This window comes from Lithobates pipiens, unplaced genomic scaffold (genome assembly GCF_037356315.1).
Source record: "Lithobates pipiens isolate NorthernLeopardFrog02 unplaced genomic scaffold, aLitPip1_a1.2 Scaffold_18, whole genome shotgun sequence".
NCBI classification, from domain to species: Eukaryota; Metazoa; Chordata; class Amphibia; order Anura; family Ranidae; genus Lithobates; species Lithobates pipiens.
In genome coordinates this window covers 150,766,155-150,792,956 of record NW_027507758.1, presented here as the reverse complement: position 1 = coordinate 150,792,956, position 26,802 = coordinate 150,766,155, and the positions used below count along the sequence as shown (strand labels likewise).

Below are 26,802 nucleotides of genomic sequence, written 5' to 3'. Positions count from 1 at the left end.
TTCTACTACACTTTCTCTCTGCATCCTCATTGACAGATTTCCCATCATTTTCTGTCCTAGTAGGGGACAGCCCCCACAGGGGTTCTAATCCCTTCTATGCTCTGTCAAAAACAAAATGCAAAAAGTTTTCTGGAGTTCAGTTTTTTTTTTCTTTTAGATAGTTGAACTTTTTTCAGTAAGTGAATCCTTTGTTGTGGTCATATGTTCATTTATTTTCCCTATAAGTATTCAACCTGTTGAACTTTTCACATGTTTTGTAGTGTTACAACCTAAAATTCCGTGGATTTCTTTTGGGGCCTTACCATTTCGTTTACACATCACACTCACACTAGTGCAGCCATACCCAACCAGGGATGCATGGAACCCTAGGGCTTCTCTGAAGGTTGGTAGAGGTTCCATGAGCTGTAGCCGACTGATCTATAGGATGGTGCCTGAATTGTTCCCGGGCCAATGCCAATGTTTGATACCAGAGATCTTTGTTAGCTGTCTTTAAGAGTGGCATTCTGATCACCACTGTAAAGGTTGCATTCTTGCTCCTGACCACCAATGTAAAGGACATTCTCCAAATTGACCCCTAATGAATTGGATGTAGTAAAGATTCCCCAGGGCTTTCAAAATATTTTAAGGGGTTTCCCTGGGATAAAAAGATTGAGAAGGGCTGACCTGCTCTAGTGAGTAATGATGCTTGGAACAAAAGGCAGAAGTAGTGAGTTAGTCAACAGTATGTGAATTGTAGATTCTTAGGGCAATCATAGATCTATATACAAAAAAAAGTAAAAAAATAAAAAATAAAAAAAGAGGGTCATACTTTATTGAGGACTTAGAACAGAAATAGAAGTCTGGCACTGAAGCATCTTGAAGTAAAATCACATACCTTTAAAAATAATCCATCAAGACATAAAATAATCAACTCCTACAGCAAGATTGCTACGTTTCAGACCCTTCTATGGGTCCTAGTCATAACTGGACTTCTATTTCTCTTCTGATATTGAACAGTATTTACAGCGTGTGTCCTGGCATGAGCATTTGATCCTCATCCTTCCACATACTAGATGGGGTTGCAGCACCTGATTCTTTATGGACCACTTGGTCTTTCAACGCTCTTCTATGTTTCTATGATGGTGCCAATACAATGCTTCTCCACAGGGATGGTGTTAGGCTGTCAAACATAGCTTTCACACTAAAGCCAAAGAGTTCAACTTTGATCCAGTAAGACCAGAGAACATTAAACGGACCTTAATCGTTGATCAACGCTAGAACAAGGGGTATAGGTTGCTATATATATATATATATATATATATATATATATATATATATATATATATATATATATATATATGTTCACATAATATCTATATGCACCAAGTACCAGGAATCGAGTTTTAAAATCTTGACTTGATGGCACGAGACACTTCATATTCTACACATTTTGTTCTCGTCAATGCCAAACATTTCCTGGAGGTGCACTTTAGACTCCAGCAGTCTGTTATACATCGTCTTGTCCTGCCGCATAATTCAAATTTTCTGGACTACTGTTCGCTCCATCTGAGAGATTTAATGATTTCTCTATCCCATAGGACCCAGACTTTTTTCTTTTTATACCACACACAATTCCTAAATGTACATCAGTTCTCCATCACCTGATCAATGCTGCCAAGAGTTGAATCCCTAGATAGTTGAAAGAATATCTCCCATAGCCATCTGGGTGGGATCAAGTGCATGGAAAACCTACTTGCCTCTGACAGAGATACCTATGGCCGATTTAGGAAAATTAGGTGCTACTGTGATGAGTTTTCATTCACTCCTGAATATGCAGCACTGTTGCAGGATAACTCTACCACCAAAGTGATGGACCCCTTAGCGGGAGTTTGCTCTGCCCCGATTATTATTTTTTTAAGCTAGTGCCTTAAGTCTATGGACCTTTCCTCTTCTCTTCTTCTCTACTATTTGCTTTCTCTTTATCTTCCCAGTCTTTCTTTATTAAAAAAAATATCCATACAGTGGCCTCCACTAACCAACTCAGATTAACTACAACAGTGTATGTATTTTTAAACATTGCTAATATGATCTATGTAAATGTTAATTTGATCTTATTGAAGTGAATTTCAACTGTTCATGAACACCTGTTCACAAAAGATTACACTAAAGTCGGTGTTTTGTTACTGCATTAATACTGTCATAAAGAATAAAAAACCTGACTAAGGCTCAACCTCTCTTTAAAAATCTAGTTGCCCCAACACGGCATAATCTCCATTTTGTATTTAATATATAAAAATTTGAAAAAAATATATATCATTACCAACAAAACCACAGCGCTTAAATAAAAATAATTGGCTAATTATATGATAAAAAAAACAAGTTGCTACACAACAAAGCACTCCTAACAAACAGAATGCATCCTCAAAATTTGAGTTCATTCAAGATCTGGACTAGGGCTCTCAATGTTACAGCTATGTAGAGAATCTATGTGGACTGAAGATGGTAATACAGTCCCAGTTAAAGGATACGACCAGCACTTCTTTCACAGAAGATAATATTCAATATGGTTTTAAACTGTAGCATATAACATCCACATATATCAGTGTGAGGAACGAACCCCGTGGATCTGTGCATTATACACTTCATAAATGGGAATATTCATCAGATCACATTGATGTATTGAATCCTTATTCTGCCATAATATATGTAACTGTAAAGCAGGGTTCCTATGTTACCCAAAATATAAAAATGTCAACACTCCATAAAATGTGTCTTGCAGATCCTAGTCAAGCGATATAAAACTACTGTAGAATTCAAATAGAAAAAAAGAGAGAGAAGAAAAAAAAGTAAACACCTGCCAGAGAGAGCTGTTGGTATAGCTACACATTAATACTGTCACCAAACTTTGTAACCACAGTATGATTTCATTAAAAAATAAAGAATACACAAAAAATATGGAATGGATGTTTATATGGTATTTCTTCAGCATTGGCTTTCTTCTATGCGCTCTTCTATAATGTTCAGGGTTGTAGAACATCTGTGCTATAGCTAGCCCGATTGGTTTCTCCTGCCTTAGCTGTGCAGCTTCCTCAGAGTTACCATTGACCTCTTCAGTCAATGATGGCCTTCTGTAGGTAAAGTTCCAATTATACCATTCTTTCCATTTTTAAAAGTGGACGATCCTGATCACTACTTCACCCAAACTTATTTCAATAGCTTTTGTCATATCCATATTTGTTTCAATATGTTCTCTAACAAAATCTAGACCCTTCCAGCATTTATTTTGTGACACTTTAATTGAACACGATTTCCAATTAAATAATTATGTGACTTCAGAAGGCAGTACGTTAAATCAAAGAGCATTTAAGGATTTCACATCAATGGGGGAAAAAGAAATGACACAATCAAGCCTTTATATTTCCTTATACTTCAATTAATTTGGAAACCATTGTAGATGTTTTTATGTTTTTCATCTTCAGAATAATGAAACATCTTGTGTGGATCTGAGACATTGAACTCAAATAAATACAACTGAATTCCAATTTGAAAGAATATACGTACAATGTAGAAAAGTCCACGTTGAATGTTTATATAAAATAGTGTAATTTACAAAAAGTGTCATAGGCATGTAACAAAAGGGGTTATTTTTTAACCACTTGCCAACCAGTCACGTACCTGGTATGTCACTGGACTTCAAGTGCTTCTACCAGGATGATACCTGTAGCTGCAGGCATTATCTCAATAGCGTTTTATAGAGATGACGGTCGGCTCTCTTGTAAAAGCAATCCTAGCAGATAACTAGCCTCTGAATTACAAGTAGCGGGTGGCTTTACCGAAATCTCCCATCTTACCAGGAGTCCTGATTGACCAGAGCCAAGCAAAGACCAGATTGGCTTTGTTTCAGCTCTGGGATATGGTAACTTGGAAGCGATGACCTGACTTCACTTCCAGTTTACCCAGATGTAAACGGTGCCATTTCAAAAATCAAAAGCACGCACAGTCCCGCAGGATAGCAAACAGTGATTAGCAAACACATGTGAGGTATCACCCCAATCTTGGGGGCAGTAATTCTAGCACCAGTGTAAACGTGTAAATATAAAGTGGCAACCTGTAAGGGCTTTTAAAGCGTCGCCTATAGATATAAATTTACGTTGTTTGTCGCCATTGCATGGAGGTGTGTGCAATTTTAAAGCGTGACATGTTTGGTATGTATTTACTCTACATTACATCATATTTTATATTTTACCAAAAAATTGAGTTATGTGTTTCTTTGTATTAAAAATCAAAAAAGTGTATTTTTTCCCCAAAGATTGCATTTGAAAAAGCCACTGTGCAAAAATCATTTGATATAAAAAAACAAAAACTGAAAAACCCACCAATTTATTCTCTAGGGCAGTAATGGTGAACCTTGGCACCCCAGATGTTTTAGAACTACATTTCCCAGGATGCACATGCACTCTGCAGTGTAGTTGAGCATCATGGGAAATGTAGTTTCAAAATATCTGGGGTGCCAAGGTCCACCATCACTGCTCTAGGGCCTCTACTTAAAAAAGATGTAATGTTTGGGTGTTCTAAGAAATTTTCGAGCAAAAAATACTGAATGTTATATGTACACAAAAAGTGCCAGAAGAGGCCTGGTCTTCAAGTGGTTAAGTTCCCCTTCGGAGAAAACAAGAGATATCCCATTTGAATATAAACAAAGAAAATACAAAAATATAAAGTAGGGATATGCAATTATTGGACCTCCAGCTGTTACAAAACTACAAGTCCCATCATGCCTCTGCCTCTGGGTGTCATGCTTGTGGCTGTCAGAGTCTTGCTATGCCTCATGGGACTTGTAGTTCTGCAACAGTTGGAGGTCCGCTAGTTGCATATCCCAGTATAGCTAAAAGTTTTTTTTAGCTTTTGATAGCATAGGGAAAAGTTAGAGTACCTGTCAGGTTTTTTATTATAGTCTCTGTAGCTTCACCCTCTATACATGTCCCAATGACCATTTTCTACCAGGTAAAAAACAAAAGCGGGGAACCTACAATAGCACAGTTGTGACCAGAACGATGGTTGAAGTTACATTTTCCATTGGGGGGTATCTTCTTCCATTGACCTCTGAAAGGGAATTCCTTATATTATTTAGATGTTTTAACACTTCCTGCTACATCTCTGGGACAAGAAATGAAGGGAAATCTCCCTAATGGGACAAAGACAGCCAAAATAAAGTGATGGCTTTTTATTTCTTCCCTACTCGTTCTTCTAAAACTAAAAAAATGTTTATCCGTCTGTGAAGGGTGGTTATCGGTGAATGCAAATATTAAAGCCGGCCATACATGGATCGAAATATGGCCGCAGCAGGGATCGGATACATTTCTATCCATGAATGGGCAGGCTGGTTGTACAGAAGTTGAATTACTCGATCAGCACTGCTGGATATAGCTCAATGTATTCTGATGGTGGGTAAGTCTCCCCATTGTCAGAATACAATGACTCAATGGGAAGGATTCCCCCATCCACCATAAATGTGGTGGATGGGGGAATCGGCTTGTTTTTTTTTGTTTGTTCAACCCACTGTTTGAACGAAAAAATATAATGACTTAATGACTACTCTACGATTTGCTAAACACTATGTTTAGACAGTGAGTCAGAACAAAGACCATGAACTCGATGGAAAGCAAAACGTAAAGCTCAAACACAATTGTTTATTTTTAATTGAAATAGATAGCTGGCTGGTTAAGTTCATTCAAAAAAATATTCTACAAATTCCTGTAATTCAAAAATAATTCAATATATTAGCCTCAGCAATAACAGTCTCCGGTATTGTTATCTGCCTTCACGTGACTGCAGGCCTTTTTCCTGTTTAGCCTGTGAGTCATCTGGAAAACTATTTCCCTGTGCCAGACACAATGTAGAAAACACACACTGTACTGTCATATTAGGTTAATGTTACGCAAGTCCAGATGGAGTAGAAACTCCCAGACTACTGCTGTGAGCTGGACTGCAGCATAAACTAAAAGCTGCAACAGACTATCTGTGGTGTTAAATTCTGACCCTCACAGGGTATGTATGCACTAAAAGCTAAGGGTCAATTCGCACAGTGCAGTGACTGTCATTTTTACACACTGGATGAATGAAGGTCACCAATCGGACATACTCTTTTCTATGCATCCTATTCACAATTCAATGCAAGCCAGAGGTGCAGTGCAGTGAGCTATGATAAAATGCAAACATGCTGCATTTTCTCACAGCCTGCTGGGTACAGCACTGCAGCTCTGCTCACTGCAGTACAGTAACATGAAGGCAGTGTCACTTTTGTACATTTTAAATAAAGTTCATACATAAAAAAAGGTAGCTGTGTGATGTGCTGAAACATGCATCACACTGCCCCCTACAGCTGGCTGACTATAGCCTGAACAGGACTGGTTGGAAATCCATTGAGTTGACAATGTTGCCTCTCCTCCACTAAGCCCCCAAGCTGTATTGTCAGCCCTGTCTGAGTTATCACTTTCTGGACAACAGAACATCTCCTCCTTAGGGTATAGAGATGAGGAGAGAGGGAGGTATTATGTAGACCAGAAGGAAAGAGAGGTTGATTTGGCAGATCAACAGGTCATTTTTTTGTACTTGCAGCATTTTTAAAAAGCCAAAACATGGGGAAATGAGCATGTATTACTAAAGAATATGCAATACTAAAGCCAAACATGTACCGAATGTCAGCTGGTTCAGCAGGAACTGGACGATTTTTGGTACATGTGTACTCCTCTCTGTTCAACAGAAGCCGGTCCAACAATCAGAAACACCTCTGCATTTTACCACAGCTCACCACTCATCTCGACTGCATTATAATGTGAATGGGGCACATAGGAAACAGTTGTTTTCTATGTCACCCATTATTCCAATGGAGGAAAATGCAGGTCACCACACTGTGTGTGAATGAGGCCAAAAGAAAACATGCACAAAACCCCTTTAGGAGTCAAAAAACATCTACATGGAATGATTGGGATAATTGAAGGACAGGACTAGTAGAGTTACAAATTCTTTAGGCAGTAAAACTGCTCTCATATATGTATTTTATATGTGTATTTAGCGGTTTGCCTGGAGTTCAGCCTTAAGTGGCCCAATGATGGAAAACTCATTGATGTCAAGGTGGGTGCACTCACTGTCCTTCCAAAGCATACTATTTCAGACAGCGAGGCCGGGTTACGGTCTGGGGCAGTGTATCTCTAATGTCCAGGTTTTGCCACTTTTTGTCATATATGGCACCAGAGGAAGATAGCCTTTAAATCCAAGTTTCTGTGGTCTGAGGCCCACTGAATGTTGTACACATTGTAGGAAATGTCAAACATGGCATTGTGAGCTGATCGCAACTAAACATGAGCATAAAAATAAATTATCTATATTAATTACTTTTCCTGGAATTCAGCTTTGGACATCATTCTAACATGAAACTGATATACTCCTAGAGGTTACCTGTGACTTGTTTATCTGGAAGAGAAGGAATGGGAATGGCTAGTCCAAACTTCACTAGAAGACGCTCGTATAGCCAATCAAAGTGCTTATATCTGTGGTTAACTGAACGGTTTGTGTTCTGGAAATAAAAGGAAAAAACAGCCATTGTTAGACATTGTAATTACCAAAGTGTTGTCAAAATGAAGGAAATAGGAGAGCAGTGGTCTTCAAGAAGTGGTTACTGCACAAAAGATAGCTCTCAGCAACCTTTGATGATGCTCATCATAGACACTCAAAAGGCAATATCTATTTCTCTTTTTGAATATTTGCTGCATTAAAAACTTTACATAAGCATGAATTACAGATAGAAACTGTACAAACTGTCTATGAAAGACAAAGTGGTTGTAAACCCTTACATATACCCAGTGAAGTGACTGGCCTTAGGTGATGCACAGAGATTAAACAAATGCTCCTACATAAGTTCTATCTCTTTATCTCCAGTCTTCTCTTCTCTACATCCATTTAAAGTCCAGAATTTATAAAGCCGGTCTGAGTGTTTAAAAAAAAAAAATGGGCGGAGAGCTGAAGTTAAACTCTGCAGAGTTCAGTGAGGAGAGGTCTGAGAGCTGATTGGAGGCCCCCCTCTTAATACAACACACAGCAGTAGAGCTGAAGCTGTCAATGAGAGGCTGTGTTCTGGAGATCCCTCTCCTAACACCTTTTTTCTAATAGTGTCAGTAAAACTTGTCTTAAAAACTGGATTCATGCTGATAGAAGAGGCAGGAAGCAACAGAGAGAAATGACACTTACAGCACTTAACTGAGACTAGTACAAACTATAGAGGGTCTGAGGTTTACAACCATGTTAAAGTGGAGTTCCGCCCCAAATTTTTTTTTTCTTAAAGTCAGCAGCTACAAATACTGCAGCTGCTGACTTTTAAAATATGGACACTTACCTGTTCAGGGTGCCCGTGATATCCTTACCCGAAGCCGAGGTGTCCCTCAGCTCACGGGTGGAGGTGTCGCCATCTTCAGTAAGGGAATAAGGAAGCCTTGCGGCCTCACAGCCTGGTTCCCTACTGCGCATGCACGAGTCACGCTGCGTGTCCACACTGGTCCCTGCTGTCTTCTGGGACCTGTGTGTCTCCCAGAAGACAGTGCGGGGGGGAGGGGTATGAAGGAGGAGGGGCCGGACATGGTGTAGATCAGAGGAGCCTGCGGTGACCTATGCCCGGAAGTGGGAGTAAATACCTGAATTAGACAGGTATCTGCTCCCCCCTCCCCCCTGAAAGGTGCCAAATGTTATACTGGGGGGGGGGGGGGGTACGATTAGGGGAAGTTCAATTTTTGGGTGGAACTCTGCTTTAAATCCAATCTATCAATGTTTCAAAACTAGAAGCTTTGTCTCAGAGGAAAGACCATAATCATTCTGCTAATACCTTTGATGTCTAGAGCTCCTCTTGAATGTGTCCCTCCGATGTTGTTTTTAATTTGCTTGATCTGTTTGATTTTCTTTAGGATTGAGCTCCACTCCTGTAGCTAAACCTTGTTCAATTACTACCCCACTTTTCAGTGACAGTTCCTGACAGCTGCTCCTATTGAGCGAAGAAAGAGTGGGTGGGTGTGGCTTGGCTTCTAGGGTGTGGTTTAGCTCCAAAGTACGGGAAGTCAGTTGGGGGGGGGATGCATGGAAGTTTATTAGAAAATGATTTTTTTTTTACTTACATTTGTTTTATATATATTTACTTCCACCAGGTTACAGAGTAAATAATACATCTTACAGCAATCAGCTATTACTCCATCTACTCTTATATCAAAAAACAATTGCCATCAAAATAAATGGCAAAAAATAAAAATGCCTGATCCAGCACATAACCTGTATACAATAAATTACTAGGATGGGAGAGTCTTCACCCTGTTGAAGTTAGTTTTCATATATTATACAGAAACGGGGGGGTTTAATAAATGAAAGACAAAAGGGTGAGGGAGAAAAGTACAAGAAAAAAAAAGAGGAAGGCGATAAGAAAGGGAAGGGTGGGTTGGGGGGGAGGAGACAGGAAGGGCCTGACTCCTCCCTCCAGCAACAACCTCCAATCCAGCTCAAAGGCCTGCACCAAGTATAACCGCCAAGGCCTCCAAATTTTAGGATGTTTCTTGGACTGATTTTTAGTAAACGCGGTTAACTTTTCCATAGGTTGGATATCAGATACCCTGGTACATCGATGTTCGAGTGTGGGTGGACTTCTTTGTTTCCAAAGGGCCAGTAGGTAAATTTTAGCAGCATTCAGAAGATGTTTTAAAAGTGAATTTTTTGTGAATTTTTTGTTCAGCCTACAGACCAAACAAAGAAAAAAAAAACATATTCCTTCATCCTCACTGACAACATGGATAGACAAATCCCCCCGGCAGACTATTATACTCTGACAGCTGCAGACCCTCATACTAGCAGTATGATATAATACACCGTATATGTTTACTTTCTGATAAACAAGTATAACTGTAGTAAAGGGAGTTTTAGCCTGGATTCCTACTTCATTTTGCAATCATCAGCAGACAGATTTTAAAGCATGTGATGCTCAGTGCTTCCAAAAGCCACTATATTATTTTAGAAGAGTTTCAGCCTCCACATGCTGTTAATAATAAAAACAACTCTGAGGAGGCAGCATTCCAAATAAAATACATGACATGTTTCTAACATATGTTACCAGTTGTTCTGCTCACTTACTGTTGTTGTTAGCTGGTATTCTATATAGCTCTTCAGGCCGTACATTTTGGTTCCTTTCTTAGGATCAGCCACAATGCAGTCGAATGTTGCGGTTGGGTAGACCCACATTGGCCCGTAATCTCCAATCTGTAAACAATGGTTTTATTACAGATTGCACCATGAAGGAAAAAAAAAAAAAAAAGAAGAAGACGACTTGTATACTACACAAATGGTATTGAAAACACCACCGCATTCACTTGCCAACTGGGCCAATTCTGACACTCTCATGTATGTAAAAATCAGTTTTTTTGCTAGAAAATTACTTAGAACCCACAAACATTATACAATATATATATATATATATATATATATATATATATATATTTTTTTTTTTTTTTTTTAGCAGAGACCCTAGGGAATAAAATGGCGGTCATTGCAATTTTTTTATGTCACACAATATTTGCACAGCAATTTTTCAAACAATAAAGCACTTTCAAACAAAAAAATTCAAAACACACTATTTACCCAAATGTTTGTATAATTTGAAAGAAGATGTCCCAAAATGTCATGCTTTATTATTGTGCATGCTTGCAAAATGGCATTTTTCTGCTCCTCACATTGCTATTTTTGTTTATTTATCACGTGATTTTTACGAACTATTTGTTCTATTTTGTTTTATATTTAAATATTTTCAATAAACCATTACTGGTTGTATTTCACCATGAGAGGTGTTTTTTATGCTTTGTCCCCCCTATGGTGAATTCCCATGAGATATCTGGTGCCAAGTTCCACAGCTATCCACGGCTCGGAAAGTTCATCCACTTCTTCCAATTGGAGACCATAAGGGATTCAAAACGAGGAATTCCGAGGGGAATTACCATCCAGCTGACTATATCTGGGTATGCCATTGGAGCCCCCCACAAGCTTTTATGACACACTACTATACGGTGGATGTGTCCAGCCCATCAGGTAAGAGTATCCACCTTCTTTAATTGTTTTATAATCCGTTCCCAAGAGGTTCTGAGGTCTGAGAAAACTGGGAGTCATTATTTCGTGAATGCCATCTGACAATTTCAGAAGTCCCAAGATGAGAAATATACCTCTTTGAAGTCCAGGGAGACTGGCTTTGAGATTGTCTACATCCTCTTTGGACTCTAGTGGACCCTTTGTTATTATTATATATTTTTTTACTTTTATGTACACATGCACTTATTTACATAGGTGCCTTTGAGCGCTGCACTTATTTTATATATTTTTAAATATTTGTCTAACGATGTTTACTATATGTAATGTGTGCTGATTTTACAAAGGGGTGTGGCGGTCTTTTCTCCCTGCGCAGGGAAACAAAAACCAGGACATTGCTGCTGTCAGAAGAGAGCTCCGATGATCTGCGGGTTTCTGCCATAAATCATTGGTCGAAAAGCGCTGAACAGCATGTTCTGGAGACACAGGGCACACAACCAGGCGGGCATGTGAGCACCCCCTACCTGGAAATGCAGAATTACGTAGTAGATACACAGTGCTGTGAAAAGTATATATATATATATATATATATATATATATATATATATACACACACACACACACACACACACACGATTCTGCGCAGCTGGCCCGCACTGTAGCAGTAATACTATAGTGTGCGCAGTTGGCAAAATGTTAAACATTTGACTTCTGTCAAGTCTAATGATCCGCACACTGATTGAAAATTTGTTCAGTGTATAGACATTGAATATTTTTAATACTTATTCTGCTAGCATTAGTAAATAGATAAGAAAGTACATCATATTTACTAGCTGTAAAAATTTTTTTTACATTTCCTCAGTTACTGCCTGGGTTCCAGGCCTACACAAATGATGTCATACATCCCAGGAGGGGAGGAGGGGTTTTCTCTTAGCCCGCCCTCCAGTCTAGATGCGTGAACTAAGGGCAGATGAATTCCAGGAAGTAAATGCTACATGAATCTTTTTCTCAAGGCGACCACAGGTAGAAATACTTGCAGGTGTTTCTCAAATTGATTATTTCGCAAAATAAAGCATGGGTGGGTGGGTGACTACTTGATGAGAAAATATTAAAAAGGATGCAAATGTGAATTAAAATACTATATATTTGGAAAAAATACACAAGGTGGCAAAAATGGGTTCACTACAGGCAGTGCTAGTTATAAAAGCCCTATTAGTCAGTGAAAGCGGACCTACATAACAAAAAAAAAAAAAAAAAAAGTTGCCTGCTCGCATGGAAAAAATAATACTGCAGACCACAAATACTAAATTAATGACCACGGCTTTTCAGACATTTCTGCTTTTTTGCCGCGGCTGAGGGCTGGTTTGATTGGAGGAGAAGGTGTTGATCATCTGCCTCTGCAAGTGTGAGAAAGGAAGTAGCCCGTCCCAGTAAACAAGTAAATATCTTTGGGCTACAAATGTATTATTATTATTATACAGGATTTATATAGTTCCAACGGTTTGCACATTGTTTGAGGGCAGACAGTAAAGTTTCGTTAGAGCTTACAATCTAGAAGAGGGTCAGGTGAAACAAAAAAGGTAATAACTGTGGGGGATGAACTAATGGAGAAGATAAGTACAGTTGTTAGGTGTGCATAGGATAGGCTCTCTGCGGAGGAGGGTTTTCAGGGATCGTCTAAAAGCTAATAGAGTAGGAGATAATCGGACTGGTTGGGGTAAGGCATTCCATAGGATTGGAGAGACTCTGGAAAAGTTCTAGAGCTAGGAAGAAGGAGGTCTTGAGAAGAACGATTAGGTTGGTATTTAGAGACTAGGCTAGTGATGTAGCTGGGGGCTTTGTAAGCAGTTGTTAGTATTTTGAATTTAATTTGTTGGGTGAGTGGAAGCCAGTCGAGGGATTGACAGAGAGCAATTGCTAAGGTGGATGAGTCTGGCAGCAGCATTCATGATGGATTGAAGGGGGCATAGCCTATGTAGAGGTAAGCCAATGAGTAGGGAGTTGCAGTAGTCAAGGCAAGAAATGACCAGGGAGTGAATTAAGAGCTTTGTTGTGTGGTTAGAAAGGGGAGTAATTTGGAGATGTTGCAGAAGTTGAGGCAGCAAGATTTGGACAGTGATTGGAAGTGGGGCTTAAAGGAGAGTTCAGAGTCCAGGGCTACACCTAGGACTTTGGCATGCTGGGGCGGGCTGATAGTTGTGTCATCGATTTTGACAAAGATCTGGGGAAGGGGAACATGGGGGAGGAAAAATTATAAGTTCGGTTTTGGATAGATTGAGTTTGAGGAAGTGGTGTGACATCCAGACTGATATATCTGTTAGTAAATTAGTGATAGTGAAACGTGAGGAGACTGAGGAAGTCAGCTGAGGGGTAGATTTTTCTTTTTAACAAAAAAGGAACTATGTAGCTTCTGTTAAATTCTGAATTTAGCTCAGCTTAAAGGATCACTAAAGAATTTTTTTTTATTTTTTTTAAAATAACAAACATATTATACTTACCTCCACTGTGCAGCTCGTTTTGCACAGAGTGGCCCCGAACCTGGTCTTCTGGGGCCCCTCGGCGGCTGTCTCGGCTCCCCCTCGCAAGGACTCCACACCTTCACGCGAGCTCCCTCGCATGGTGTGGAGTGCTTGCGGGTGCGCTCCCGTGATACAGCCGGCGGCCATAGCCGCTCACTGTATCGCTCGGCCCTGCCCCCCGGCACGCCGCATCACTGGATGTGATTGACAACAGTCAGAGCCAATGGCTGCGCTGCTTTCAATCCATCAACTGTAACCAATCAACGGCCAGGCTGAGCGGCGAAGAGGGTGTCCGGGGCGAGCGCGGGAGTTTAGAAGGGCCAGGTAAGTAAAACAGGGGGGCTGGGGGGGCCAGTATTGTCAGATGTTTTTTGACCTTAATGCATAGAATACCTTTACAACCCCTTTAAATCCTTGTTGTTTCAATATAGCACTAGGATCACACAGCTGTGCATACTCCTAGTTCTAGGAACAAAATATCACTGACAGATCCAGACTAAACCTGGGTATACACTGAGTTTTAATTTTTGTTCAGTCCAGTGGGCTGAACCAAAAAAAACAAAAACCTCACAGATTCCTGCATCCACACAAGTGATGTGGATACATGGATCTCTCCTGCTGCGCTATTGTATTCTGACAGCAGAGACACCCCCCGTTAGAATACACTGATCAGTGCTGCATTCATTGACTGTAGCAGTTGATCAAATGCTGGTTTTCCAGCAGGACCATTCAGCAGAAGTTGGTCTAACGAACGGCTTCTGTTGAACAGAGATGACCAACAGATGTGTGTATACTCACAAACAAATTGGGGATCAATCAGCATGGTTCCCAATCATGTGATCACCATGACAGCCAACAATGGTTAGGACAGACATGATTGCCAGCTTCAGCTGTCACTGTGCAATCAAGTAAATAAAAAAAATAAAAATAAATGTAATTTAACAAATTGCTGACCGGGCCATAGCCGAATGACTGCTACAGCGTGGTTGGGTAGTTCTGGGAGGGCATCCAGGGACGTCCTCCCGAACTCACGTTTCCCACGCACCCCCTGGGGCACGCACCCAGAAGCATCCGTGATTATTGGGTTCTCAGGACCTGGTGCAGCATGGATCGAGGTAAAGGGCCAATGACATCAGTCCTTTACCACGTGATCGCTCCATCCAATGTCCACCCATGCCCATTTGTGCCTCATACATGCCCGGCTGTGCCGCATACATGCCCATACCTGTCTCATACATGTGCATCCATGACAGGGATGATCAGTGCTCATCCATGTCATATCCATGGCACATCAGTGCCACATCAGTGCTCATCTGTGTCATATCTATGCCACATCAATGCTCACCCTAACGGTGCTCTCTGCATGGTGGGCCTCTGTATGTGGCCAGGTGTAAGTGTAAGTCTCCCACGTGTGGCAACCAAATACTCAAGGGGAAATAGTAGAATGTATTTTGAGGTGTAATTTTTGCTATGTACATGCTATGTGTTAGAAATACCCTATAAATTGACTACTTTGTGTAAAAAAAAAAAAAAATGCAATTTCATTTTCTTTCCACATTTTCCAAAAACGTGTGGGAAAAAAATGACATTTTCAAAAGACTCATTATGCCTCTTGGATTATGTGTTGGGGTGTTTGCGTTCCAAAATATAGTCATCTTGTTGGTGTTACCATTGTTCGGTTGTTCCAGGGCCCTCAAAAGTATAATAGGTAGTGAAAAAAAGGAAATGTGTAATTTATGTTTCTAGAATGCCTGACAATGCTCCCTATATGTTGGGCCTCTGTATGTGGCCAGTCTGTGAAAAAGTCTCACACGTGTGGTATCGGCATACTAAGGAGGAGTAGTAGGATGTGTTTTGGGGTGTAGTTGCAAGAATGCATATGCCATGTGAAAAAAAAAACTGCTAATATAAAAATTTTGTGAAAAAAAGAAAAAAAAAAAAGAATTGTGGGAAAAAGATGACAACTTCAAAAAACTCACCAAGCCTCTTACTAAATACCTAGGAATGTCTACTTTCCAAAAAAGAGGTAATTTGGGGGATATTTGTACTTGTACCTGGCTTGTTAGTGTAGGTTCAGACTGAGGCAGCACGACTTGCAGCGCGACTGCCTCAGGCGACCTGCACACGACCGCTGCGGCGACTTGCAAAACGACTTCTCTATAGTAGTCGCCCTCAAAGTCCTACAGGAACCTTTTTCTAAGTCAGAGCGACTTGTGGCGCTCTGATTAGAACGGTTCCATTGTACAGAACGGGCGCGACTTAGTGTCTCAAGAAATTAGATGGGCCATCACTACACCAGGTGTGATCAATTTTCAGTGATTGGCACCATAGCTTGTGGACTCTAACTTTTAGACAGACCAAATAATATATACTGATTTTGATTATTTTTACCAAAGATATGTAGCAGTAGGTCAATATTTATGATGAAAAATTGCTAATTTGCAAAATTTTATAACAGAGACGAAGAAAAATGCATTTTTGTTTTTACAAAATTTTCAGTCTTTTTTCATTTATAGAGCAAAAAATAAACAACCCAGTGGTCATTAAATACCACCAAAAGAAAGCTCTATTTGTGCGAAAAAAAGGACAACAATTTCATATGGGTTCAGTGTTGCATGACCGAGTAATTGTCATTCAAAATGTGAGAGAACTGAAAGCTAAAAATTGGCCTGGTTAGGAAGGGGTATACGTGCCCACTTGGCAAGTGGTTAGTGTTCATGCAAAATATAAAAATATGCTTTTGCCAACCTAATAAAAAAACATAATCAGGGTAGTTGGTAAAACAGTGTACCAATAAAAACTATATATGGCTTAAAAATATAAAAATGTAGGCAGGCAAATTAGTCTTAAAATTGTTACAAAGTTAACCAATGTACAGTATGCTGACAATGGAAATACGGTCAGGAAAGAGTAAAGGAACCCTGAATACAGAAACAATGTAGTTCAACCAACTTACAATAACTGAGATTTTCTCTTTGGGTTTTGCTGTCTGTTTAGATAACAGATACTGTTCAACTCCTGATTTTCCAAAGCCAGGAAATCTGTCAAAAGAAAATTGAAATACGAGAACAGTTCATCGCTAAGCTGAAATCATATGTACATTATATACACTATATGAATCATATGGATACATACAATAGAAATAAAGACTAAAACACAGCTGCCCAGAAAGAGGAAACACTGTCCATTGAAAGTGTTCTGTTATTACTGTTTGAGAAGTTAAACTGAATACTCCTTGATCTTGCCAGAAAACTTGTGAGCTGATAACTTTCTGTGCCCTTTGCCTGTGCTCACTGTTATCAATTACATTGTTCTCAGCTTTGTTGGAAGACTTCAGAAGCACATCCCTCTATGTTTTGAGAAACAGGCGAAAGACAGGGTTTTGTGGTCCTATCTTGATTGTGTGACCTGTTACAGAAGGGTTGGTGAGTGTTGTCATACAAGGATAGGAAGTGTGTTATAGACAGAATTATTAGCTGAAAATAATAGAAAAAAATGAAGGCGGAAACTAATGCAGCCACTACATCTAAGGAATTGGTCAGCTGCAATTCATTACAGTTTTTGCTTTTGGGTTTTAGATACGCTTCCATCTTTTTTTTCGTTTTCCTAAATATAAAGCCTGGCATAGATTCAGATTACTAATTCCACTCATGTGTCTTAATCTTTTTACACCTACACTGCCTTGAAAAAGTATTCATACCTCTTGGTATTTTCCTCATTTTGTCACATTACAACCAAAAACGTAAATGTATTTTATTGGGATTTTATGTGATAGACCAACACAAAGTGGCACATAATTGTGAAGTGGAAGGAGAATAATTAATGGTTTTCAATTTTTTTTTTTTACAAAAAAATATATGTGAAAAGTGTGGCGTGCATCAATACTTTGCAATTACAGCTGCAAGTCATTTTGGGGATGTCTCTACCAGCTTTGCACATCTAGAAAGTGACATTTTTGCCCATTCTTCATTCTGTTAGATTGGAGAGTGTCTGTGAACAGCAATTTTCAAGTCTTGCCACAGAGTCTCCAATGGATTTAGGTCTGGACGTTGACTGGGCCATTCTAACACATGAATATGCTTTGATCTAAACCATGTTTAGGGTCTTTGTCCTGCTGGAAGGCGAACCCTCCACCCCAGTCTCAAATCTTTTGCAGATTCTAACAAGTATTCTTCTAAGACTGCCCCGTATTTAACTCCATCCATCTTCCTATCAACTCTGACCAGCTTCCCTGTCCCTGCTGAAGAAAAGCATCCCCACAACATAATTCTGCCACCACCATGTTTCACGGTAGGGATGGTGTGTTCAGGGGGATGTGCAGTGTTAGTTTTCTGACACAGAGTTTTGCTTTTAGGCCAAAAAGTAAAATTTTGTTTGGTCTCATCTGACAAAAGTTCTTCCACATGTTTGCCGTGTCCCCCACATGGCTTCTCGCAAACTGCAAACTGGACTTCTTATGGCTTTCTTTCAACAATGGCTTTCTTCCTTGCCACGCTTCCATAAAGGCCGATTTGTGGTGTGCACGACTAATAGTTGTCCTGTGGACAGATTCTCCCACCTGAGCTGTGGATTTCTCTCTTTGCCCGACCTGACAGTTTAGGTGGACGGCCATGTCTTGGTAGGTTTGTAGTTGTGCCATACTCTTTCCATTTTCAGATGGTGAATTGAACAGTGCTCTGGGATGAGCATGGGATATTTTTTTTATAATCTAACTCTGCTTTAAACTTCTCCACAACTTTATCCTTGACCTGTCTGGTGTGTTCCTTGGCCTTTAGTGATGCTGTTTGTTCATTAAGCTTCTCTAACAAACCTCTGAGGGCGTCACAGAACAATTTAAATAAATATGAATAATGAATACGCCTATGTCCCTATAAGAGCCTTTCCGCACATCTGTGTTCCCTAACAGAGTCTCCCCCATTTCTGTGTCACCCATCAGAGTCTCCCAAATAACAGTGTCCCCCATCAGAGTCTCCCCCACATCAGTGTCCCTCATATATCAGAGTCTCCCATAAGAATCTACTATCTGTGTCCCATCAGAGTCCATCAGAGTCCCCTTTATATCTGTGAAGCACATTTATGTCCATTTGCCTTACATTGTTGTCAGTATGAGCACACACACTACAGATCTCTTGCACTTCCTGTCTCCAGCCCGCTGCTACACAAGCAGGCTGAAAGCGGAAGGATCGCTAACAAACAGGGGGAGGGAGCTGGGAGGTGCTGCACTGATGACGTCATTGGTCAGCCAATCCACAGCACAGTGTGGCAGCGTGGGAGGCTGTGGGGGGAGCGGCTTTGTTTCCAGGACTTGCCGTACATAATGCCGATAATAGCAGCTGTTAAAATCAAGCAGACAAAATGCACAAGCGGGCCGGGGTTTGGAGACCCCTGGTCTATCACATAAAATAAATTTATGTTTTTGGTTGTAACATGACAAAATGTGGAAAATTTCAAGGGGTGTGAATACTTTTTCAAGGCACTGTAACGATGTTGTGATCATATCACTACACTCCAGATAACTATAGAAAAAAATGAAAACTTTACTACAGGCTTTCTGAATGTCCTTACCATGAAGAAACCCTTAAAATTATTTACAGGTCTCAGGGAAACTCTGTTAATAATTCAATGTGCACATTAGCCTGACATATAAGAGAAAATAAGAGGAAGAAATGTGGCACACTCAGCTTATCTGACATCCAGGGGTGCTTTATACAACATTATTTGCAGTAATAATAAAGAAAATAAATATTAATCGATGCAGATGGTAAAAAGTGTTTGTTCTTTCATATTGGAGGTCAGTGGAGAAATGCCTCCTTATAGTGGTTGCCAGTGGGTGGAGAAATCATGGCATCAGTTGAGAAATACCACTTACATTGATGTTCAGTGGAAAAGTGGCATCTTACACTGATGGAAAGTGAAAGGTTCTATTACATTAGTGGTCAGTGGAAAGGTGCCATCTTACTTTAATGGGTAATGTAGTGCCCCCCTTACATTAGTGGCTAGTTTAGGTGTCCCCTTACTTTAGTGGTTAGTGTAGTACCTCCCCTCCCCTTACATTAGTGGCTAGTGTAGTGCCCCTCCTTACATTAGTGGTTAGTGTAGTGCCCCTCCTTACATTAGTGTAGTACACCCTACACCAATGCTTAGTGTAGTTACCCCATTACATTAGTGGTTACTGTAGTTCACCCCTTAAATTAGTGCTTAGTGTAGTTCTTCCTTACATTAGTGGTTAGTGTAGTTCATCCATAACATTAGTGGTTAATGTGGTACCCCCTAACATTAATGCTTAGTGTAGTGAACAATTGCTTTAAAAGTCAACTCCAGTTAAGAACCCACCCTATCCGGTCCCGATGAGGAGGGCATGCTGAAGAGTGGAGAGGGTAAGTATTGCTTACTTGAACTTTATTTTTAAAGGGAATGAGGGAGTTAAACCAAGAAAGTACAGTTTAAGATATAAAAAAAATGATGATCGGCAGAACTCCTAGGCCAAGGTTATAATGTCCCCTGGAAGGAAGGATCCTCTCTCTGTTTCGCTTTGTCTTCACTTCCCGCATTACTCCTCATCTTTTGGCTATGTTCCCCCTTGTGCGGGACCTGTGTGTAGCATTTGCACAGAAATTCATTAGAATGGGCTGCTGTACCTATTGGAAACACAGGGAAAATGTCCCCAACCCTTTTTTCAAAACATGGACGCATGGAACAGTATAGTGCTGCGGCACCATGCAGTTTTGCACGTGCAATTTTACATTCCCTAACTTGCACACATGCAAGTCAGGAAACGCAGGCAAGATGCGCTGCTCTGTAGCAGACACTTGTGAATGCCATTAATTCTTAGCATCGGTAAATGTGGCGCGTTTTCGGGTGTGCAAAACTGTGTGGTGCCATAGCACCATACACCTCCACGTAACCACGTTTTGAAAAAAAAAAAGGGTTGGAGACTTTCTCCCTGCATTTCAGATGCTACTGTGGACACAATGCCAACATGGGGCAAACAGACACAAAGTGGGGCATTGTGTCCACAGTAGCATTTTCACTTGCAGAGCAGAGTAGGACTGGCCAGAGAGGGATTACTTTGAGGCAGTTGGCCAGCTTAAAATCCCTGTTTTTTATTGCAAAGTGAAAGGATATACAGTATAGCAGTGTGCAGAGGGTTCATCCAGAATCTCTACTGAATACAAAGCGGTGTACAATTTTTAATCAATGAAGACTACACGTTATCACAAAGCTATTGTTTGACAGTACTTGCTGATAACATTGTCAATCATAAACCGAGAGCGTTTTAATTCATTACAGCTAACGTAACAGTCAAAGTCTTCTTTAAACAGTCAAATGAAAGTTCTTTATGTGGCATTCCCATTGCATTCACCTTGTATTATGTTGTTACAGCGACTGTCAGCAATCTCAAAGTCCAAATAATGCGTCTTGTGATGTAGAGCTCGACAGGAGGAACCGCTAACCATCACCATGACACAGTAATTTGATTCTCCCGGAAGTGTTGGTTTCTGCAATTATTTCAGACAGCAATTCCCCCAGATTGGAGCAGCATTTACATCATGGACAGCAAGACAGACAATTATTCTCTTTCCTCTTTACCAGGGCAGTTTAGACTTTAAGATTGCCGGCAGAGTCACTTTAAGAAACCTTTTTTTTTTTTTTTTTGTAAAAGGCCCACCAACACAAACAAATGCTGCATTCTTATAACTGGTGAATATGGTAAATTAATGGTATTAATTAAATTAATGGTATAAATGGTATGGTAGTAACCTCAAAAGCAAACATTGCAGCTTACCAATTCTTAGATGTGATGGCTGCTTGGTTTTCTTTTTTAGGCGTTCTTTCTTTTATTTTCACATAGTGATGTTGCCAGTAAGTTGGTTGATTTTTAAAAGATCAAGCTCTCCAACAGATGTAGCAGTTACAGGGATGAGACTAACCAATCAACGCTGACATGGCTGTAAAACCATTATCCCAAAAGGTTTTCACACTTATAACAACATGTGATGTGATGTATGGTTTCAATCCTTTAATGTTCTTAGATTGGCTAGTAAATCAAACACCCCCCCCCCCCCCCCCCTGTTACAACGCTGCAAACCAGAGGTGTTCCTGTGCTCCTTCATCCAGAGTGGGGGCACTTTAATGCAGGAGGTGTGTTACTAGCCAGATAAGGTGAAAACATAGGGGGGGGGGGGCCAAAAAAAGAGAAAATGAATGCAGCAACCATATCTAAAGATTGATAAGCTGCATTATAATACATTTTTTTGTTTTGGGTTTAATACTGCTTTAACCACATGCCGACCGGGCCATAGCCGAAAGACAGCTACTGCGAGGTCAGCTTATTCTGGGTGGATGTCCATGGGATGTCCTCACAGAATCGCACTCCCGCGTGCCCCCTGGGGAGCGCACCTGGGAACATCCATGAATGCCGGGTCCCCCACGGATCACGGTAAATGGCTGCTGATATCGGCTGTTTATATATATATATAAAATTGCAAAAAATGCAATTATTCCTACAATGATAGAAAATAACAAAGAATAACACACACATCATTCCTCTTTGTTTAGCTTAATATACACTGTATGCATAGTCATGTACTTGTTAAGAGGTATCCTCATGGAGGCTGGTCTTCCTCCTCCCCGTTGGGCTGCTCCAGGATCAGAGGACTCCGAATCTTTGTAACCAAGAAAACCAGGAGGAGAGGATTTGGGATCGTCCCAGTCATCGTCCCACTCATCATCATCAGCAGCTGAAAAGAAAGGAAGACTTTATTTGGAAGTCACAGGTACTCTTAAAGGGAAACTTCACTTATGTTGTTTTCAGACAACACCACAAGTACCACAACAGCAATCAGTCGATTTTGTTTTGTGTGTTTTTCAGTGTTTACCGCAAATATTAGCCAGAATATTTTATCCTGTGACATGGCATGATGGAGTTATTGCCTTTGGTAACACTGTGATGGTACTTTTATCCATGAAACTGTTGTAACTGTTGGCGTAACAGTATACATTTTGCAGGATATGGTTATGTTTTCTGTTGGAGGAGAGGTTAGGATCAAGTTTTGAGTTGACTTTAGGGGTTAGGTTCACTTTAGGCTAGTTATAAATTTGGTTGGTTGCCATCATTGTGTATAGCTTGGTCACTGATTTTAAAGAGGATTTTAAAGAGGAAGTAAACCCTGATGGGTTTACTTCCTCTTTATCTCCCTGCAAAGGTAAAGCATAATGGGCTACTATGCATCACATAGTAGTCCATTATGTGTCACTTACCTGATATAAGAGCGTCCATCTTCTTCCAGGTATCACTGCTCCGGCCACTCAGCGCCGGAGCAGCGATGACGTCACTCCCGTGCATGCACATGGGAGCCGCCACTAATGGCATATCGCCGTTAGCAGCGGCATGCTCAGTGCGCCTGCACTGGACCTACAGGTAAACCTTAATCTAGGCTTACCTGTAGGTCAAAGTGGTTTGTAAGTGTTTACAACCACTTTAATGTGGGAGCACATTGAATGCCTTCAGCTGCCATTGTGCTATTGCTGGGCATCTCATTTGTCTCTCATTTGTCTCTGTGCCTTTACCACTTTAATACCGGGCACTTTCACCCCCTTCCTGCCCAGACCAATTTTCAGCTTCTAGCGCTGTCACATTATAAACGACAATTGCGCGGTCATGCAACATTATACCCCTATGACATTTTTAAAATCTTTTTTACACAAATAGAGCTTTCTTTTGGTGGTATTTAATCCCAACTAGGTTTCTTTGCTAAATAAACAAAAAAAAGACCAAATATTTTGAAAAAAAAAAACAGTTTTTCTTCGTTATAATATTTTGTAAATCATTTTTTTAAATTATTTGTTTGTATTACTTTCTCCTCTTTATTTTCCTTTTTTTTTTATATACTCTGACCAGAGCAATACTGTTTTTCCATAGTAACACTATGCTACTATGGGAGGTGATGAGTTTTTTTTTTTTTTCTTACATACTATAATTGCTTATAACAGTGAATAACATTTTTTACTGAATGAAATAGATTTCTTCACTGTGTATTGTTGTAACTAGCTGTGATTGGCCACAGCTAATTTGGGCTTTGGGTGATTGGCCCTGTCTGTACCATGTGATCACTGACTAATCACAGAGATCAACACAATACTACATAGGGCTGCCCTTTTCTGGATAAAATGAGAATCATGATTTTTTTTTGCTTGGAATAAAGATCACGATTCTCGGCGTAACATTATCTTTCACATTGTACAAAAACATTGGGCTAACTTTACTGTTTAGTATATAGAATAAACCTCAAGAAATTTGGGAATTTATAGGCAATCGAAGAATAAATATTATATTTATAAAATGTATATTACATATCCATTACATATACATATAAACATAGAACAATATGTTCTATATTTATATGTATTTTATATGCATTACCATACATGGTTATGTATTAATTGTTCATTAATTGAAACAGTTTTTTCAGAAGTGGTAGTGAAGAAGATTTGTCTATAACAGTAAAATTTGAAACGCATCGGAATTCCCTTTCTACTGTATTCCTCTGTAATCTACTGATGAAAGGAACAGCGAGTAGATGGGAACTACCACTTTATGTCTGACAGAGCTTTTTGTATAGTTGATACTATTATTGTTGCACTGCGTTGCATTTCCAATTTGGGAATTCTATTGTAAATTACTATAATAAAATATACATTTTATAAATATAAAATTTCTTCTTCGATTGCCTATAAAATCCCACATTTCTTGAGGTTTATTCTATATACTATTTAAGGGATGATGGCAATATACATGTGTGGCTACGAGAATCATTAAATTTCACTTTACTGTTTAGTTTTCTTTTAATTAATTGAAGTGTTTTTTTTTCCCAAAAAATTGCTTTTGAAAGACAGCTGCGCAAATATAGTGTGACATATAATGTTTCAACGACCGACATTTTATTCTCTAGGGTCTCTGCTAAAATGATATATATATATATATATATATATATATATGTTTGGGGGTTTTTAAGCATAAAGTGTCAGAAAAAAAGTTAGTCTTTAAGGTGATTGTAAAGTCTCTTTTAAAAAATAAAATAAAAAAATAACAAACATATTATACTTACCTACTCTGTGCAGTTGGTTTTGCACAGAGTAGCCCAGATCCTTCTCTTCTTGGGTCCTTCTTTGCTGCTCCTGGCCCCTCCCCTCCTTTCCAGTGCACCACAGTCAGCAGCTTTCTATGGGGCCACTGAAGCCGAGTCACAACTCTGTGTGTCCATTCAGACATGAAGCCCCAACCAGGCCCCGCCCCCTCTGCTCCCTGATTGGCTGACTGACTTTGATTGACAGTCACAGGAGCCAACAGCTCTGCTCCTGTGTCTTAGCCAATCAGGAGGAGTGTCCCGGATGGCTTAGACATTTGTGGACATCACTGGAGAGAGATGGAGCTCGGGTAAGTAAGGGGATTGCTGGGGTGGCTGCTACACACAAAAGGTTTTTTATCTTAATGCATAGAATGCATTAAGATAAAAAACCTTCTGCCTTTAAAACTCCTTGAAGTGATTAACCACTTCAGCCCTGGAAGATTTTACCCCCTTTCTGACCAGAGCACTTTTTACAATTTGGCACTGCATCGCTTTAACTGACAATTGCACAGTAATGCAACACTGTACCCATATGAAATTGTTGTTCTTTTTTTCCCACAAATAGAGCTTTCTTTTGGTGGTATTTGATCACCCATAAACAAAAAAAGAACGACAATTTTGAAAAAAAAACTATATTTTTTACTTTTTGCTATAATAAATATCCCCAAAATTAAAATTCTTCATCAATTTAGGCCAAATTATATTCTTCTACATATTTTGGTAAAAAAATCACAATAAGCGTATATATTGATTGGTTTGCGCAAAAGTTATAGTGTCTACAAAGATGTGAAAGATTTATGGCATTTTTATTGCTTTTTTTTTTTTTTTTTTTTTTTACTAGTAATGGCAGTGATCTGCAATTTTTAGCGGTATTGCAACATTGCGATGGACAGATCAGACACTTTTGACAAATTTTTGGGACCATTGACATTTATACCGTGATCAGTGCTATAAATATGCACGGATTACTGTGTAAATTGCCACTGGTAGGGAAGGGGTTAACACTAGGGGGCGATCAAGGGGTTAAATTTGTGTTCCCTCTGTGTTTTCTAACTATATGGGGACAGGACTTACTGGGGGAGGAGACATATAGTTGTTCCTACTTAGTATGATCTTTTCAGTCTGCTTTACATGGGCGAGTGGGAGGAGTTAGAGGGGCAGCACACTGCTGCAGTAACAAAGAGTCAAAATGTGACTGACATCATGGCAGATAGAGTGCCTTGAAAAAGTATTCATACCCCTTGACATTTTTCACATTTTGTCATGCTACAACCAAAAATGTAAATGTATTTCATTGGGATTTTATGTGATAGACCAACACAAATTGGCACATAATTGTGAAGTGGAAGGAAAATGATGAATGGTTTTAAACATTTTTACAAATAAATATGTGAACAGTGTGGCGTGCATTTGTATTCAGCCCCCTTTACTCTGATACCCATAACTATAATCTAGTGGAACCAATTGCCTTCAGAAGTCACCTAATTAGTAAATAGATTACCTAATTACAAAATATACCAAGCTTTGAACATCTCACCAAGCACTGTTCAATCCATCATCCGAAAATGGAAAGCATATGGCACAACTGCAAACCTACCAAGACATGGCCGTCCACCTAAACTGATAGACCAGGCAAGGAGAGCATTAATCAGAGAAGCATGGTAACTCTGAAGGAGCTGCAGAGATCCACAGCTCAGGTGGGACAATCTGTCCACAGGACAACTATTGGTCCTGCACTCAACAAATGTGGCCTTTATGGAAGAGTGGCAAGAAGAAAGCTATTGTTAAAAGAAAGCCATAAGAAGTCCCATTTTCAGTTTGCGAGAAGCCATGTTGGGGACGCAGCAAACATGTTGAAGAAGGTGCTCTGGTCAGATGAGACCAAAATTGAACTTTTTGGCTTAAAAGCAAATCCCTACGTGTGGCAGAAAACTAACACTGCACATAACTGTGAACACACCATCCCCACCGTGAAACATGGTGATGGCAGCATCATGTTGTGGGGATGCTTTTCTTCAGCAGGAACAGGGAAGCTGGTCAGAGTTGATGGGAAGATGAATGGAGCCAAATAC

The 26,802-nt window shown here is 39.8% G+C and overlaps 1 protein-coding gene across 1 annotated transcript in view; it reads right to left on the bottom strand.

The window, feature by feature from the left end:
* SNX9 (sorting nexin 9) overlaps window positions 1-26,802 on the bottom strand; it is a 194,600-nt gene that overhangs the window by 85,296 nt on the left and 82,502 nt on the right. Inside the window, exons 6-9 of the mRNA XM_077486269.1 lie at window positions 22,192-22,342; window positions 16,558-16,642; window positions 10,141-10,266; window positions 7,438-7,555 (exon numbers count right to left, since the gene is read on the bottom strand). Of these exons, the coding sequence (XP_077342395.1) occupies window positions 7,438-7,555; window positions 10,141-10,266; window positions 16,558-16,642; window positions 22,192-22,342 (480 nt within the window). The remainder of the gene's footprint in view (window positions 1-7,437; window positions 7,556-10,140; window positions 10,267-16,557; window positions 16,643-22,191; window positions 22,343-26,802) is intronic.